Here is a 16,610-nt window from a genome sequence, read left to right as displayed (position 1 = left end):
ACGCAGGGGGTGGGGCTAAGAATGTCAATTGGTGTGTTTTCGTGCCGGTCAGTAAGATGCATGCAGTGATTGGTGGTGACTCAGAGAGTAGCGGGTTTAGGTGTGAGCCCAGAGGAGGCAGCGTTTTCTGGTCTTCTCTCTGGTTCTCTCTCTCCAGAAGGTTCTGCCGGTTCCCCCAGCTCTGGGTACCCGGCTCTGCATCGCGCCGCCATGATGGGTCATCGTCCGGTGCTCGTGCTTAGTGAGTTGTGGGGAAGGATGGGAAGGGACTCCCCTCGCCGCAGCCCCCCTTTCCGCACTTTACAGCCTTGCCCCAGCCCAGTCGCACCCTGGTTCGGCCACGGAGCCTTCCAGTCGTTCATTTTGAAAGCCCCTTCTCCCGTCTCCCCCTTTTCTTAACCCATTCCCCTGTCTTCCGCAGACGCAAATTGACCTTACCCTCGCCGAACGCGAGGGTTTGTCTTTCCAGGCAAGTGACCTCGGAGAGATGCTTCCCACTCTGCGTTCCGTTCTTCACTCCCAATCCTTGCCCCTGCACGTTTTTCCTTGAGCGATTTTCAGTGTGTAGCTGAATGAATAAATGTTTTTTAATTTGACCTAGCTTTATAATCTTGGTCTATCCTTTAATAGTGGTGTGGCTCCGGCCAAATAAAAATCGAAATAGTTCTATCTTAATTATTAGGGTTAACAGTATTTCCTCGTAGAATTGTGAGGCTTAAATGAGATAAGTAGATACAATTGTTTAAAAGAGGGTCTGGCAAACAGCGAGTTTCCTTGGCCATTTTTTTTTTTTTGATAACTGTTTTGAATTTCCTTTTGTCAACCCCTGTTCCTGATGTAACCCTGCCTCTCTCACTGATCATATTATATTAGATGTAATTATCCCTGCAAATGTCTGCTCCGTTGTAATCTTTCCCACTTTAAGAACTGAGTTTTCCCGATTTCTTAATTGGTTCTTTTTACCTTCGGGAACATCCCAGATTTCAAGTCCCATTTCACTTGTCTTCCCCTGGTATGTTTCTATCCTGTGTAACTTCTGTACCTCATCCTGCATGATCACTTGACATGCTTGACTAGCCATTTTGCCTTTCTCACCATCTCATCTTCTGTGTAAAGAATGCTATTCCGAGATTTTATCTATTTTCTCTACACCTGGAAAATAGTTATTTTAAGACAAGCATTCGCTTAACCCAGGGGGAAAAAAAAAAACAAACTATTTTTTCTGATGAATGCATCAGAAAGATCCATGCAGGATTTTAGTTAACACTGCTTGAAATAGGGATCTAAATCCAGAGAGTTGTGTTTAGATTTGATGGGACCAGATCGAAAATTTTACAACAACTTGTAGGGAAAACATAGTTTGGAGAAAGGAGTGAGAAAAACAATACATTGGTTCAGTTAGGGCCATTGGCTTTTCTCTCATTGAAAGGGCCCTAGGGTGAGTTAGTGGTGCATTGTGCAACCTTTCTGAGGTCCCTGTTAATCCTTGGCATTAGCAGCTGTAACTGATTCTGCTCCCTGTTAAAGTATATAGTACACTGTTACTGGTGGGAAGTTGGTACCCGAGGCATTCTGATTATATCCAAGCATGAAGTGACCATATCTTGCAAACCCCAATACTTTTGAGTGTGTGTTCTCATTCCACAGCACACTGGGGGTCACTGTCAATAATTTATGCTGGGACTGTGGGTATGGTTCACCATATCCTAGTATGAGAATGCAAACTCCCAAACTCTCCCTTGTTATATAAAGGAGAGATTCATGCTTTTTTAGGGACACCAGCCCTTTGAGAATCCAATACATGAGTATAAATACACGAGTGTTTGGTTAGAGGGAAAGTGATGACCAAGATTCCACAGTTGAAGCTGTGTGGATTGTTTCTTATTATATCAGGAATTGAAGTAAATAAGTAAGTAGCCATAAGTATGTGTGCTTATTTTTTAATAGTTTGTTGAGATATAATTGATTTAAAGAGTACAAGTCGATAAGCTTTAATCAGTGTATACATCCATGAAACCTGGGTGTGTGCTTATTTTCAAAGATTAGGGAGTAGCTTATATACAGTGGAGCAATACTGGTCTGTCGCCTTTTTTTTTTTTTTTAAGGATAATTGCTTTACAGAATTTTGTTGTTTTCTGTTGAACCTCAACTTGAATCAACCATAGGTATACATATATCCCCTCCCTTTTGAATCTCCCTCCCATGCCTTTTGTTTTTATCTGTTTTAGGCCAGAACACAAAGCGTGAATCTGGAAGAAAAGTGCAATCTGGAAACATCAATGCTGCCAAGGTAGCATGCGTTGTTTATAATAGTTTGCCTGTATTTGTGTTTGTGTGTTTGTTTGTGATCTAATGGAAGAAAATTTGATTTCCTTTCCTTCAAGACATTTCCCTTTTGGTGGTAAGGAGGAAGAAGCCTTCCCTCTCTGAGATGTGTCTAATGGCCTTCTCATATTGTGCATATTATATTGCGTGTTTGTGTCTGTCTCCCATACTAGACTGAGTTACTTGGATACAAGAACTATATTAATTCCCTTTTGTATTCCTAGTACTCACTGTGGATCCTGGATAGGTATATTCAGTAAATACCTTTTGAATGAAAGAATGAAACAGCCCTGGATATAATCTAGCATGGGGTGGAACCACTCTCATGGAAGGAAGTACAGATATGTGGACTCTCAGTTACCTGTGAGCTGCTGGGAAACTGTAGCTGTGAGAGCTGTGTCCCTTTTTTTCCTTTTGAAAAGTTATTCCTTTGCACATCCAGAAAACATTCCCAAAGGGGGAAAGACAACAGAATCTAGCCATATGACACCCTATATTGAAAGTTAGTTGCCAACCCTACTACTTTAGAAGTGTCCTTGTTAAAACACTGGCTCTGTGGGTTGCCCATGCCCCTTCCCCTGAAACGCACAATCACCAGCCTCTGGTTTGTGCTTAACACGTTTTGTATTTTCTTTCCAATAGACTATCGCAGATATCATCCGAACATGTTTGGGACCGAAGTCTATGATGAAGGTAGGCTTATCTCATGCTGAAACTTCAGCTACACATTTTTCCTTTCTGTTTTCTGGGGCACTTAAATATAACTTTTGCTTTGGTCCTAGATGCTTTTGGACCCCATGGGAGGTATTGTGATGACCAATGATGGCAATGCCATTCTTCGAGAGGTATGACTTTTCATTTTGTTTTCTAACGTTTCACAAAAGACACATAAAGAGATAATGTAAATAATGGTTAGTTTCTTTGGGCTGCTTACAAGTTACCACAGACTGTGACTTGAAACAACAGAAATTTTTTCTCATGAACTGGAGGCTGGGGGTCCAGACTCCATGTGTCAGAAGTGACACACTCCCTCTGAAGGCTCTAGGGAAGTACCCTTCCTCTTCTAGCTTCAGAATCCTGACCACATTCCTTGGCTTATAAACTCTCCTTCTGTCATATGGTATGCTCTTGTGTGTCTCCACCATCCCAGTGGTTGGATTTAGAGCCTACCCTGATTTGTCCTATAACCTCATCTTAACTTGATTTCATCTTCAAAGACTGTATTTCCAAATATGGTTGCTTTCACAGTTTCCAGGGGGTGAGGCATCAGCATGTTCTTTCAGAGGCCACAATTCAACCACCACAACGGTGCTCCCAATAAATTAGCTAAAAGATACTGTTCTGTTCTCAAGAAACTTTAAGTTGTCTTACTGCATTCCTCCTCCTTCCCCCTGCCCCACTGCAAAAAACTATTTGAAAAAGTGGTTTACTTAGCTATCTTGGGGGCCAGTTTTAATCTTTAAATCTGTGATCAAACAGTAAAAGGGAGTAAGTGTGGAAGCAAGAATCTTTAAGAGTTAGGACCAAGCAGAATGGGTTAAGAGGTCTTTGAGTAGTGTTGATTCAATGAAGTCTACATTTTCCTTTTTCTAATTATTTATGGCTGTGCTGGGTCTTCATTGCTACGCATGGGCTTTCTCTAGTTGCGGTGAGCAGGAGCTACTCCTCATAGCAGCGTGAGGGCTTATCATTGCCGTGGCTTCTCTTGTTCCCAACTACAAGCTCTAGGGTACACGGGCTCAGTGGTGTGGCACACGGGCTTAGTTGCCCTGCAGCATGTGGGATCTTCACGGACCAGGGATCAAACCCATGTCCCCTGTGTGGGCGGGTGGATTCTTAACCACTGGACCACCAGGGTAGCCCTGTACTTTTCTTTTCAGATTCAAGTACAGCATCCAGCGGCCAAGTCCATGATTGAAATTAGCCGGACACAGGATGAAGAGGTTGGAGATGGGACCACATCGGTAATTATTCTTGGTAAGAAGAGAATGGAAGGTTGATAAGGAAAATTAGATTGAAACATTAGATTTTTGCCAGAGATAATATCAGTCTTTTTTATATTTTTGCCACACTGCTCAGTATGTGGGATCTTAGTTCCCTGACCAGGGATCAAACCAGCACTCCCTGCAGTGAAAGTACAGTCTTAACCGCTGTACTACCAGGGAAGTCCCCTGAGTAATATTTTAAGAACATTTTTACTAATCCATTAATTATAACTGTTTAAAGAACTTGTTGCTAATTTTCTATGTATTTTCTCCCAACTGAGCATAAAATGTTCATCATGGTAAAGAATAAGTTTTTCAAATGTGTTAGAGTAAATTATAGTCTATTCTCATTACAATAAATTATTTTCTATAAAGTCACCACAAACACTGAATTAGTGAGTACTAAACCATCACTCCAGGAGGTAGTACGGGGTTAGATGCCTTTGAGCCTCTGGTCACATATTTTATCAAGCATAAATACGTGTTTTATGTTTTGTTTTAAAGTGAAGTTGCTCAGTCGTGTCCAACTCTTCGCGACTCCATGGACTGTAGCTCACCAGGCTTCTCCGTCCATGGGGTTTCCAGGCAAGAATACTGGAGTGGGTTGCCATTTCCTTCTCCAGGGGCTCTTCCCCACCCAGGGATTGAACCCAGGTCTCCCACATTGCAGGCAGATGCTTTACCCTCTGAGCCACCAGGGAAGCTCTGGATGTTGTTTTTAAGTAAACATGGTTTGTTTTAAAGATACCTTATTTAATGTACATTGTTGACTCATTAACATTGAACTCGTGCCCAATATCACTGTAACTCACACCTGACCTAAGCATATCTAATAAGTTCATTGTCTTTACAAGGCACGTGAGAGCCTTCTTGTACATGGGAAAACTAGCTAGTGCTTAAGTGCTTTCAACAGTGAAATCACCAAGAAAATGCACAGATTTGAGGAAAACTTGCCACTGAATATGCCGCATAAAGGACACTTTTTTACAAGATGAGAGCTGAAACAAGGCAGAGCGTTCAGTCTTGCCTGGGAATTGTATGCATTGGGTGATGTAAATTTTTCATCTCTGCATGTCTGTGAATGACCATTTAAGTGCAGTAAATACAGATTTTGAGATTATAGATTTTAGTAACTAGTAAAACAGATAAATATAGAATCTTAAGACTGAGTCTTAGCTATACATGTTTTAATGGCTAATCTTTCTGTGTTCTGTGGGATCATAAAACATCCTTTTGAAAACTTAGCGTGTTGCTTTAGTTTTATAAATTTTAAGTTGATTGTGAAATTTTTATAATAGCATTCATTTTGAAAATATCTGTAGCAACATGAGAATTCTCTGATGATAATCTTACTGGCTCAGTATTAGAGAATCCGCCTGGCAATGCTGGAGGCTTGGATCCCTGGGTTGGGAAGATCCCCTGGAGAAGGACATGGCAGTCCACTCTATTATTCTTGCATGGGAAATCCCATTGACGCTGAAACCTGATGGACCATAGTCCATGGTGTTGAAAAAGTTGAATACCAACAACAGCAATCTTAGTTGAATCTCCTGAAGTTACTAAATAGGTTAACTATCCATAGGTCTAGGTATTTTAGACATAGCTATTTAAAAAACACCAGAATGTTGCCATTTCTGAAGATAACTTCTGTGATACTGTTCTGGCTGCTGTTTAACAGCGCATAGTCTTTTCTAAGTTATTAGAGCATCTTTTAAAATATTTGATTATCTTTTAATATACTTAATAGTCACTTAGGAATTCTAAAGTATCAAAATCAAACATCTGAGCACATGCCAGAGAGTAGATATGTGAACTTCGACACATTTGTGTACATTTTAAGAATTAGTGTCAGTGGACCTGATAATATAAGCATTTTGTAAAAGGCCCTTGTTTGACCAAAGTAATCGTGTTTTAGAAACAAACTTTTGTATGTCAGTGTGTATTTGTATTTCTCTGTGTTTGTATGTGTTTTAATTAGAAGTAAAAAGTAAGGACAGTTTTTAAAAGAAAGGGGCATTTTACCAATAATTCCTCTTCCAAAGGGTAAGTTTTTATGGGTATTCTCTGGGTATAAAGTTTTGTGGCGGGGAGGGTGGGTGGTGGTGGTTATTTTGAGTACCTGCAGTTTGACTACATCTTAGGTATTGAAATAATAATAAGCAAATCAATTTTCCTTTATGTATTTTTCTTTCTTTTTAGAGTCTTTTGGAAAATATTTACTGTTTAAGAAACTGATAACATATGTGGTTAGATCACAGAATTAAGTAAACCGTAGGATCAATCTTTAGTCATTTAAAATGTATCTGATAATACTTTATTTCAGAGTTGGCTTGTGTAGAGTACAAAATTTGAAACAGTGTTGGCATACCTTTGGGGCAGACCTGCTTTAGAAAAGAAGAGCAGGTATTTTAGAAGCTTTGCTATCCAGGTAACTTTTTAAGATGTTATGGTATATATGTCTTTTCTCAGCTGGGGAGATGCTGTCTGTGGCTGAGCACTTCCTGGAGCAGCAGATGCACCCAACAGTGGTGATCAGTGCTTACCGCAAGGCATTGGATGATATGATCAGCACCCTTAAGAAAATAAGGTATTGGAGGTGGGGACCAGAAGCGGGTGGTGTCAACCAGGGAAGGCCTGGAAGACTGATCTGCTCTTAGGTGGTAAAGGAAGGCCGGGCACATCACCAGTAGTTTGTCTTATTTTGCAGGGAGAAAGACGGGAGCAAGATGAAGGGAAGGATAAGGGGAATAAAAGGTTTTAGAAAACAGCCAAGGATCCAAAGGAGCTAGGTTCAGTTCTTTAAAACATGTTTTGGTTACATGCAGTGTGCTGGTTTCCATGTTAGACACTGCCTTGGGGAATGTAGAGTAAGTGAAGTAGAGCTTCACTCCAAAGTTTTCGATTGTAGTAGGAGAAACAAGGAGTTAGATAACTGATTATTGAGGATTTGATATTAAAATATCCTACCATCGTGTATGATTATAACTGTTCCAGTCAGTACTCTCTGTAATACAAAGTGTTATGTAGGATAATAGTCAGCTGTATTCATTAAAATGAAAAGGATGGTACTGAAAATGCTGTTTGAATCCAGTCTAGTTATCACAGAACTTGCTGTTGGTCTGTGTTTGCTGAGTGCTATAAGGTATAATAAAAAGAATATAAAAATGTGTGACTTCTACTTAAGGGAATGTCAGTTAAATGAGAAAATGATACAAAATGCAAAACTTTTTTTATTAAAACAGTTGTTTAAAAAATAAAACCTGTAATACTCATATCTTGGGTTGTTGGATACGCAAGTACCCAGCAGTGTGGAGAGCTTTGTATTGTACTGCCTGCTATTAAGAGCCAAAGTCCTTGATAACTAGCAGTCTTAGAGAATGAGGTGTTTGATTGAAGGTAGTTTTATGAAGTAAGCTTTGTAAGAACATAGAGATACAAAGGATTTATTGAATATTCGGAGCTGAATCATTAACATTTTTCTTTTTATCAAGCAATAACTTTTGGAGCTATTGCTTTTTTCTCTAAAATACATGATTCAACAACTATTTAATGATTGCTTATTATGTGTCTTACACTGTTAATAAAAGAGATTTCAGCAGTATGTGAAAATTTGGACAAGATGGTATCCAAGGTCTATTAACTTTCAGGATTTTTTAGTTAAGGGATGAAGTTTCAAAGATGAGGTGTGTCTTGACTCAAGTTGTTAAAGTTATATAGAGTGTATATGGTTGGAGTAGAAAGTAAAGAGAATATTGTACTGTAAGCTCAGGTAAATGTGGAGAGTTGTCAGAGAAGGGAGCAGATTTTTCAGGGATTTGAGACACCTTCCAGGGATGGGTTAATTGTAAGCTTTCTAAAAAGCAGAAGATGGACAAGGTTACTTCTTGATAACACTTTAGTTCCTATGAAGGAACAAATTTCCCCTTCTGCCTGTTGGCCCCCTGTTACAGCCGTCAAGATGTAGATGAGGGATTTCTTAAATATCCAAGATCCCCCTAACCATATTACCCATTTTTCTTTTCTCCAGTATCCCTGTCGACACCAGTAACCGAGATACGATGCTGAACATCATCAACAGCTCCATCACTACCAAAGTAATCAGTCGGTGGTCTTCTTTGGCTTGCAACATTGCCCTGGATGCTGTCAAAACTGTACAGTTTGAGGAGAATGGCCGGAAAGAGATTGACATCAAGAAATACGCAAGGGTAGAAAAGGTAAACTCTCCAAGTGTGTACTTTGGAATCAAATTATTTCCTAGCATCACACCTTTATTATTAGAACCAGGAAGAAGAGTATTTACTATCTGGAAAACAAAAATCTTGAAAAAGAGGGTGCTAAAGAGGTATCTGAAATAATTCTGTTAGCTTCACTGCTGTCTCTACCCACGGTTTACAGGGGCAAGGGAAAGGCTTTTTTTTTTTTTTTTTTGGTCTGTATTTGTGTGCATATCAGACACTAGGTCAGGAGATAAGGGCCCCACACCATAGCACTAATAAAGCTTTCTCCATCTAAGATTTAAAAGTAGCATTAATAACTTCTGACCAGTAGAGGGAGCCCTATACCTAAAATTCGTGGAAATCTCTTTGAAGAGGTAGTGATATGTGCCCCTTTAAATCTTTGTGAAGCACTGAACTTGTTTCAGCCAACCTTCAAATTGTGTGTCATGGTCTAAGATTGATGTGCTTCCCAGAGAGAGAGAAAGGTGATTTGCAGCTAGTTGTTTTTGAGGTTTGTGGAAAATTTAGAAGTCTGAAATGGTGGTTATTTGGGAAAGATGAATGTCTGAAAAGGAAGTTGAGAAGTGTCTCCTGGTTGTGGATTAAAGTAATTCTTTTGCTCAGATACCTGGGGGCATCATTGAAGACTCATGTGTTTTACGTGGAGTCATGATCAACAAGGATGTGACCCATCCACGAATGCGACGCTATATCAAGAACCCTCGCATTGTGCTGCTGGATTCTTCTCTGGAATACAAGAAAGGAGAGAGCCAGGTAAGGGCACTGGCCCTATTCTGTAAAGTTGATGTAAGACTCTGTTACTATACCAAGGAGATCAGAAGTACTTAGTACATGCCTACTGTGTGACCTTCACATGTAGTCTCTGATTCACATGTAGTCTCTGATTCTTACAACAACCCTTAAGAGCAAGTGATACCGACTTTCATTTTACAGATGAGGGATCTGTACTCAGAAAAGTTAGGTTAATTGCTTCAGGAACATACCTTGTATTGGCCAAATCAGGGTTTGAACCCAGCTCTGGCTTCAATTCCAGAGTATCATGCAACCTTTTCTAATGCATTAGTAGAACATGGAGTAGGAGTTAATTGAGCTTTGAAGTGCTAAAAATTTCCAAAGGACAGGAAACTCACAAGGCTCCATCACACTTAAATAAAACAAAGTAATTGAAGCTTATCAAACAGTGATTGGGAACAAGAATCATTATTAGTTGGGAGAATTAAGACCCTGAGTTACCTTGCATGCTGACAAGTCAAAGGAAACGTTGAACTAAGTGGCTATAGACTTAGCCAAACTCTCCACTAATGCACTGTGACTTTCCTTCCAGTAAATAACTAAATGGAGTTAAACTAGATGTAGATGATTGTTGGAGCTAAACTGGTGTACAGAGGTGTTGGATCATGGTTTATTCCAGCTCTTGCTTTCTGGGATACGTGAGAGGGCGGACAGGGGTGAGGGGGGCGGGTGTGTGTTACTTGCTCGGTCGTGTCCAGCTTTTTGCAATCCCCTGGACTGTAGCCTGTTGGGCTCCTCTGTTCATGGGATTCTCCAGGCGAGACAGGAGTATGTTGCCATTTCCTTCTATACCAGAGGGAGTGTGGTAGTAGCTAAAGAGCTTCACCAGTTGAGAATTTTTAATTCGTGGTGACTTTTCTTCACCACACAGACTGACATTGAAATCACACGAGAGGAAGACTTCACCCGAATCCTCCAAATGGAAGAAGAGTACATTCAGCAGCTCTGTGAGGACATCATCCAGCTGAAGCCGGATGTGGTCATCACAGAGAAGGGCATCTCCGGTAGGACTCCATTCATTTTTCCAGCCTGCTGTTGTGGTAGAAGAGGGTGGGTAGCTTTTTTCATCCCATGTTGATGGTTAGGGTACATGGAAGATAAGAGCAGTTCAGAACCTGGAGTTTCTGGCTTCCAACTTGACATCTCTATTTCCACAGATTTAGCTCAGCACTACCTCATGCGAGCAAATATCACAGCCATCCGCAGAGTCCGGAAGACAGATAATAATCGCATTGCTAGGTGAGTAGGTCAGGTAAAAATAAAATTGTGCTCCTTCCCATGTGTTTTTATTTTGTAGCTTCATAATGTAGTCATCATTATCTGATAAAGCTTAACAGGATACAATCAGCCAAATCATTTACAGGTGGAAATAACCTGGGATTAGCCATCTGCCCTCTTCAGAGGTCCTCTAGAGGAACAATTATCTGCTGCATGAGACTCTATTGCTCCTAACCAGAAGTGAGCAGCTTATGCTTAGACATCTGTGATCACCACCTTGGTGTAGGGGTCCATTTCAGAGTCGTCTGTTTTAACTAGCTCAGAATATGATAGAACCAATAATTAACGTGATTGGATTCTCAGTTACTGTAAATGCAACCTTAGATTGCATTCACTACTTCAGCATGGATATCTAGGCTTAGGTCCATCTTTTTTATTTTTTTAATGTTCAGTCGCTCAGTCGTGTCCAGCTCTTTGCCACCCCATGAATCGCAGCACACCAGGCCTCCCTGTCCATCACCAACTCCCGGAGTCTCCTCAAACTCATGTCCACGAGTCGGTGATGCCATCCAGCCATCTCATCCTCTCTCGTCCCCTTCTCCTCCTGCCCCCAATCCCTCCCAGCGTCAGAGTCTTTTCCAGTGAGTCAGCTCTTCACATGAGGTGGCCAAAGTACTGGAGTTTGAGCTTTAGCATCATTCCTTCCAAAGAAATCCCAGGGCTGATCTCCTTCAGAATGGACTGGTTGGATCTCCTTGCAGTCCAAGGGACTCTCAAGAGTCTTCTCCAATACCACAGTTCAGAAGCATCAATTCTACGGTGCTCAGCCTTCTTCACAGTCCAGCTCTCACATCCATACATGACCACTGGAAAAACCATAGCCTTGACTAGACGGACCTTAGTCGCCAAAGTAATGTCTCTGCTTTTGAATATGCTATTTAGGTTGGTCATAACTTTTCCAAGGAGTAAGCGTCTTTTAATTTCATGGCTGCATTCACCATCTGCAGTGATTTTGGAGCCCCCCAAAATAAAGTCTGACACTGTTTCCACTGTTTCCCCATCTATTTGCCATGAAGTGATGGGACCGGATGCTATGATCTTCGTTTTCTGAATGTTGAGCTTTTAATGTTAAGTCTATCCTAATATCACATGATACGCCATAGATCCAAATGCAATTTTATACTTAAAACCCTTGCTCTGAAATGGCTCAGGGCATGCATGCGTGTATATAGTTGACTCTGCATGCCCATGAGTGGGGGGAAAGAATGACCGATAAAAAATCAGCCCTACATTCATTAAAATGGGGTCAGACATATATTTACCTTCCTTCTCGATTGACCTTTGTTTTTAGTATAGTCCTGTTATTGGCCTTGAGATCTAACTAGGCAATATAGGACAAGTTCAACATAGAAATGACCATTAATTTATGTCACATGTGCATAAGAACTCATTTGTCCAAATTTTAGGGTCCACTGAATATACTTTGAATTAAACAGTATCTCATTATAGTAGTTATCTTAGGTATGTACACTTATAAAACTATATTAGTTTAAGGAAACTTTACCTCTGTATTTGGAAATCTGTTTCACCAGGCAGCCAAGACCTCTCAAGTTCGGTAGAAATGTTACCAGCAATCCACTTTTGCCCTTCCTTTATTCCCCACCACAGACTCTAGGGACCAGGAAGATGAGTAAAAGTATCTGACATCATCTGGTCTTCTCCCTATCCCCCGTCCTCCCCATCTAATCATTAGAGCCTGTGGGGCCCGGATAGTCAGCCGGCCAGAGGAATTGAGAGAAGAAGATGTTGGAACAGGGGCAGGCCTGTTGGAAATCAAGAAAATTGGAGATGAGTACTTTACATTCATCACTGAATGCAAAGACCCCAAGGCCTGCACAATTCTTCTCCGGGGGGCCAGCAAAGAGATTCTTTCGGTGAGTCAGCCTTAGAAGTGTGACTGAATTGAAGTAGGTCATTCCATTTCTTGAGTTTCCCAGAGGCCCTAAAATTTTCCTGTTGGCCATTTATAGTTACTCAGTTGTCATCTGAAGCTGCAAATGTGTTTATTTAATTTATTTATTTATTTATTTATTTAAATTTTTTTTCCTTTGAAAATGTGTTTATTTTAAATTGCGGTTAAAATTTTTTTAATGTAGCATTTATTGTCTTAACCATTTTTAAGTGTATTAGTTCAGCAGTGTCAAGTGTATTCATATTCTTACGCAACAGATCTTTAGAACTTCTATTTTGAAAAAGTGACGTGCTATGCCCGTTAAACTCATTGTTTCCCCATCCCCTAGAAACCATTGTTTTCTTATTTAAGATGAAATTAATAAATACTACCTTTTTTTTCTTAATGAGGTTAAATAACTTATGGAAGGCACATAAGCTAATAGAGTTTAGAGTAGAGTTTCCACTACACTGTGCAGCCTCCTAGAGTATACAGCTAGACAGGACAGAGTAGGGTATAGGTCTGTCAAAAACAGCGGACAAAAGCCTAATATCCCAGAGTGACACCTCCTCCCTGTGGCCTTCTTGGAATTGTAGTTAATGTGTTTTTCCAGAGTTATAGCATCTGCCCTTCCCCAAAGGTTTAAAGGACCTTTCTTAGTCTGCCCTCTTTGGTGGGTTACCAGACTTGGCAGTCAGGAAGTCCTTTGGGGCTTCCGGTTTGTTCCTGAGTCATCGCGCTTTGGCTTTACACTGTTTCTTTGCTTTCCCAAGGAAGTAGAACGCAACCTCCAGGATGCCATGCAAGTGTGCCGCAATGTTCTTCTGGACCCTCAGCTGGTGCCAGGGGGTGGGGCTTCTGAGATGGCCGTGGCTCATGCCTTGACAGAAAAATCCAAAGCCATGACTGGTGTGGAACAGTGGCCCTATCGGGCTGTTGCTCAAGCCCTAGAGGTCATCCCTCGCACCCTTATCCAGAACTGTGGAGCCAGCACCATCCGTCTACTTACCTCCCTTAGGGTGAGTTCCTTTTCATGCTGTTCTCTTAGGTAGGAAAAGCTGTGTTTGGACTAAGAGGATGGTTCATGTCTGTCCTCCCAGGTTCTCCTGGTAGCTTCTTCCCTTAAAAATCTCTATCTTAATTTTTGCCTTATTTGCCGTCATTGGCATTTTCTCTCCTACCTTATCAATCAGTGTATTATTTGGTTTTTGTCTAATGGTCTCTGTCAGCTTACTTGTTCCTAATATTTTCCCCTTTAACTATTTATGCTTGTTCCAACTACAGGCCAAGCATACCCAGGAGAATTGTGAAACTTGGGGTGTAAATGGTGAGACAGGCACTTTGGTGGACATGAAAGAACTGGGCATCTGGGAACCCTTGGCTGTAAAGCTGCAAACGTATAAGACAGCAGTAGAGGTGAGGCAGTCAAAATCATGTACTGTGCTATTTGAGTATTCTTCAAAAGATCTCCCAGGGAATTCCATCCCCCTCCCTATTTTTAGCTCATTTAAAAAGCAAGGTAGTGGGAACTTTCCTGGTGGGCCAGTGATTAAGACTTTACTCTCCAGGGGGTGCAGGTTTAGTATCTAGCTTGGGAGCGAAGATCCCACATGCCTTGGGGCCAGAAAACCGAAATATGGAACAGAAATAATACTGTAACAGATTCAGAAAAGACTTTTTAAAAAATGATCCACATGAAAAAAAAAGTCTTAAAAAGTAAAGAGCAAGGTAAGGAATTTCCTGGCAGACCAGGGGTTAGAACTCTGCTCTCTCACTGCCCAGAGCCCAAGTCCAGCCACTGCTCAGGGAACTAAGATCCAACAAGCTGTGTGGCACAGCCAACAGGGAAAAAAAAACAGTTAACTAGCACAAGTAGCATCTCTTGCTTAGGGAGAACTCCATTTACATTCAAGACTATTGAAGGGTAGATTTCAGATAAAATGATAATTATGTAGGAGGAGCTAGGTGATAATGTCTAGAAGAAAACAAGTGTCCTTCCTGTCTGCTGACCTCTTTGGGGCTGTGGTTTTTCTTCTAGACGGCAGTTCTGCTGCTGCGGATTGATGACATCGTCTCAGGCCACAAAAAGAAGGGTGACGACCAGAGCCGGCAGGGCGGAGCTCCTGATGCTGGCCAGGAGTGAGCAGTGGACAAGGCAACCTCAACGCACAGAGCCAGCAGAGTCTCCCCCTTCCCTGAGCCAGACTGCCAGGGACACTGTGGATATCTTTGTTTGGAAGGGATCAGGTTGAGGGGCAGCCCCAGTCTCTTTCTGACCCAGCTCAGTTTGCAAAAGGCACTGACATGTAATTCTTCTCTATTGTAAGCTTTCCATTTAGTTTGCTTCCGATGATTAAATCGAGGTCATTTGAGATGGTTGTTATGTGTTTTTCAACCTTGGGTCATATCTCTGCCTCCTGGCAAGGAAGGAGAAGGCAAAAAACTTTACTGCGGAGAAAGAAAGGAAAGATGGGGATTGAGGTCATTAGGTAACTTAGTCTTTTTGAGAGGGTATTCTTCACAATTCTCAGTAGATGCTAGTTGGGATGGCTCTTGAATTCAAAGCTTGATACTGTAAGGCTTAAAGCAGCACAACTTCGCATTCACCACCCAAAGAACAGGAAGACCCTGTCCAAACTATGGGTATTCCTTGTGTGTGGTTATATGTAGAGCAACACGCAGTAGGTGCCAGGGCTCTGGCGTTCATCCTGAAGAACACAGAGCATGTGTTTTTTGTACTGTATCCTGTAGCTTTCCAGAATCTTTGCTGTCCTACCTAGAATTCTTTCTCTGCTGTCTCCCAGGGTTCTTCCTGATTCCAGTCTGTTCTGGCTGGCTGGCTTATTTTCCTGGTGTGTTTGTGTCGCAGTAGGATCTCTACTTGCCCTGCTAACAGTAACAAAAGATGTCCCATTTTGTGCTTCATTTTTATCAAGACAAAAAAAAGTCTTGTGACCCTGAGACTCTGGAGGCTAGGTGGGGCTAGCCTTTGATTTCTTCAGAGACCTTCCTCTACGCTGTCCCATTCCTTCTGTCCTCATGACTCATGCCACCAGATTGTATCTCCTCCGTGACTACAAGAGTTAGTATTACTAAGTTTAATACCAGGTGGCATGATAATGGCTAGCACATAGTGCTTGTTGTAGAATGGGTATGTTTTGGTCACTTCGCATGTATTAGCCAGTCCTTAAAAGAACCCTGTAAGATGGGTAATAACCCTGTTTTATTAGGAATCCAAAGCATAAAGTAATTTGTCCAAGGGTCACAAAAATGATAAGTGGCAGGCCTAGAATTCCTGGGTAGATGGTCTGGCTCTAAAGTTGCATTTACAACTAGCAATGATGACTGAACAGAGGTGTGCTATGGAAAAGGGCCTGTGGAGATCTGCTCTCATCACACCTGGTATTTAATTTGCTGCTTAACCCGGTCTAAAATTTTGAGCTTTTCCTTTTCTATGAGAGGCTCTGAAATAAGCCTACCCACCTTTTGCTGAAATCCCTGCCTCTACATGAAGAGTTAATTCCGTCAAGAGTTTTCAGACATTAAGAAAGATAATGAGTTAATTCTCAAAGATCTTGAAGAGATGGTGCTTAAAAGACCTAAAAATAATGGAGGGAGGAATTGCCTCCCATTTGTTCTTTACACTTTTCTAGGTCCATTCTGGTTTTACATCTAATGGTTAAATACATGGATAATTAATTGTACATAGTATCTAACCTATGGAAATTCCTCCTGGAATGTTAGATCAATCTCTGTCCTTCATCAGAGCTTTCAGAGCCCCTTTGTGCTTTTCAAAGCCTAAATTTAAGTCATTAAAGTCTACCCAAGCAACTATGTTGCCTGCCTGGGCTCTAAAGTGATTCCATGAGCACAGTTTTTGCTGCCACCTTGACTTTGTCATGATTCTCTGGCAAATTCCTGGATTCAACTAAATTCTATTCTGCACCTGCCCCCTCATAAAGCAGTGTTTTGGGGATGGGAAGAGCCTTGAATCCTGTTAAACACCATGTACTCAGCCAAGACACTTTCGTATATCCTCACTTGTCAAGTCTACAGGTGACACTTGAGAGGGTGCAACTTTTTTTCTCAAGGTTTTTAAAT

At 41.3% G+C, this 16,610-nt stretch overlaps 1 protein-coding gene across 2 annotated transcripts; it reads left to right on the top strand.

Annotated features, from left to right (window-relative positions):
- The first annotated feature begins 145 nt into the window (after nt 1–145).
- On the top strand, nt 146–14,881 carry CCT3 (chaperonin containing TCP1 subunit 3). Of its 2 annotated transcripts, XM_004002614.5 has the most exons (14): nt 146–241; nt 2,229–2,290; nt 2,968–3,018; nt 3,108–3,170; nt 4,206–4,302; nt 6,780–6,897; nt 8,338–8,524; nt 9,152–9,301; nt 10,212–10,344; nt 10,498–10,579; nt 12,312–12,492; nt 13,283–13,528; nt 13,794–13,925; nt 14,548–14,881. In XM_004002614.5, exons 1-14 carry the CDS (start codon nt 211–213, stop codon nt 14,650–14,652), a joined length of 1,638 nt encoding a protein of 545 aa, XP_004002663.1. In that variant the 5' UTR covers nt 146–210; the 3' UTR covers nt 14,653–14,881. The 2 variants fall into 2 exon arrangements, with proteins under 2 accessions (XP_004002663.1, XP_060258694.1); XM_060402711.1 differs by having other exon boundaries at nt 13,794–14,881.
- Nucleotides 14,882–16,610: the final 1,729 nt, after the last annotated feature.

The sequence above is a fragment of the Ovis aries genome, chromosome 1 (genome assembly GCF_016772045.2).
Source record: "Ovis aries strain OAR_USU_Benz2616 breed Rambouillet chromosome 1, ARS-UI_Ramb_v3.0, whole genome shotgun sequence".
Taxonomy (NCBI): Eukaryota; Metazoa; Chordata; class Mammalia; order Artiodactyla; family Bovidae; genus Ovis; species Ovis aries.
This window is presented reverse-complemented; position numbering and strand designations above follow the sequence as displayed.

What these genes read in the sequence shown, in the direction of transcription:
- CCT3 (XM_060402711.1), top strand. Translation starts at nt 211, where the DNA reads ATGATGGGTCATCGTCCGGTGCTCGTGCTTA. An exon ending in GAAACATCAATGCTGCCAAG is followed by an intron (nt 2,291 to 2,967) that starts GTAGCATGCGTT and finishes TCTTTCCAATAG; the next exon opens with ACTATCGCAGATATCATCCG. An exon ending in CACATCGGTAATTATTCTTG is followed by an intron (nt 4,303 to 6,779) that starts GTAAGAAGAGAA and finishes GTCTTTTCTCAG; the next exon opens with CTGGGGAGATGCTGTCTGTG.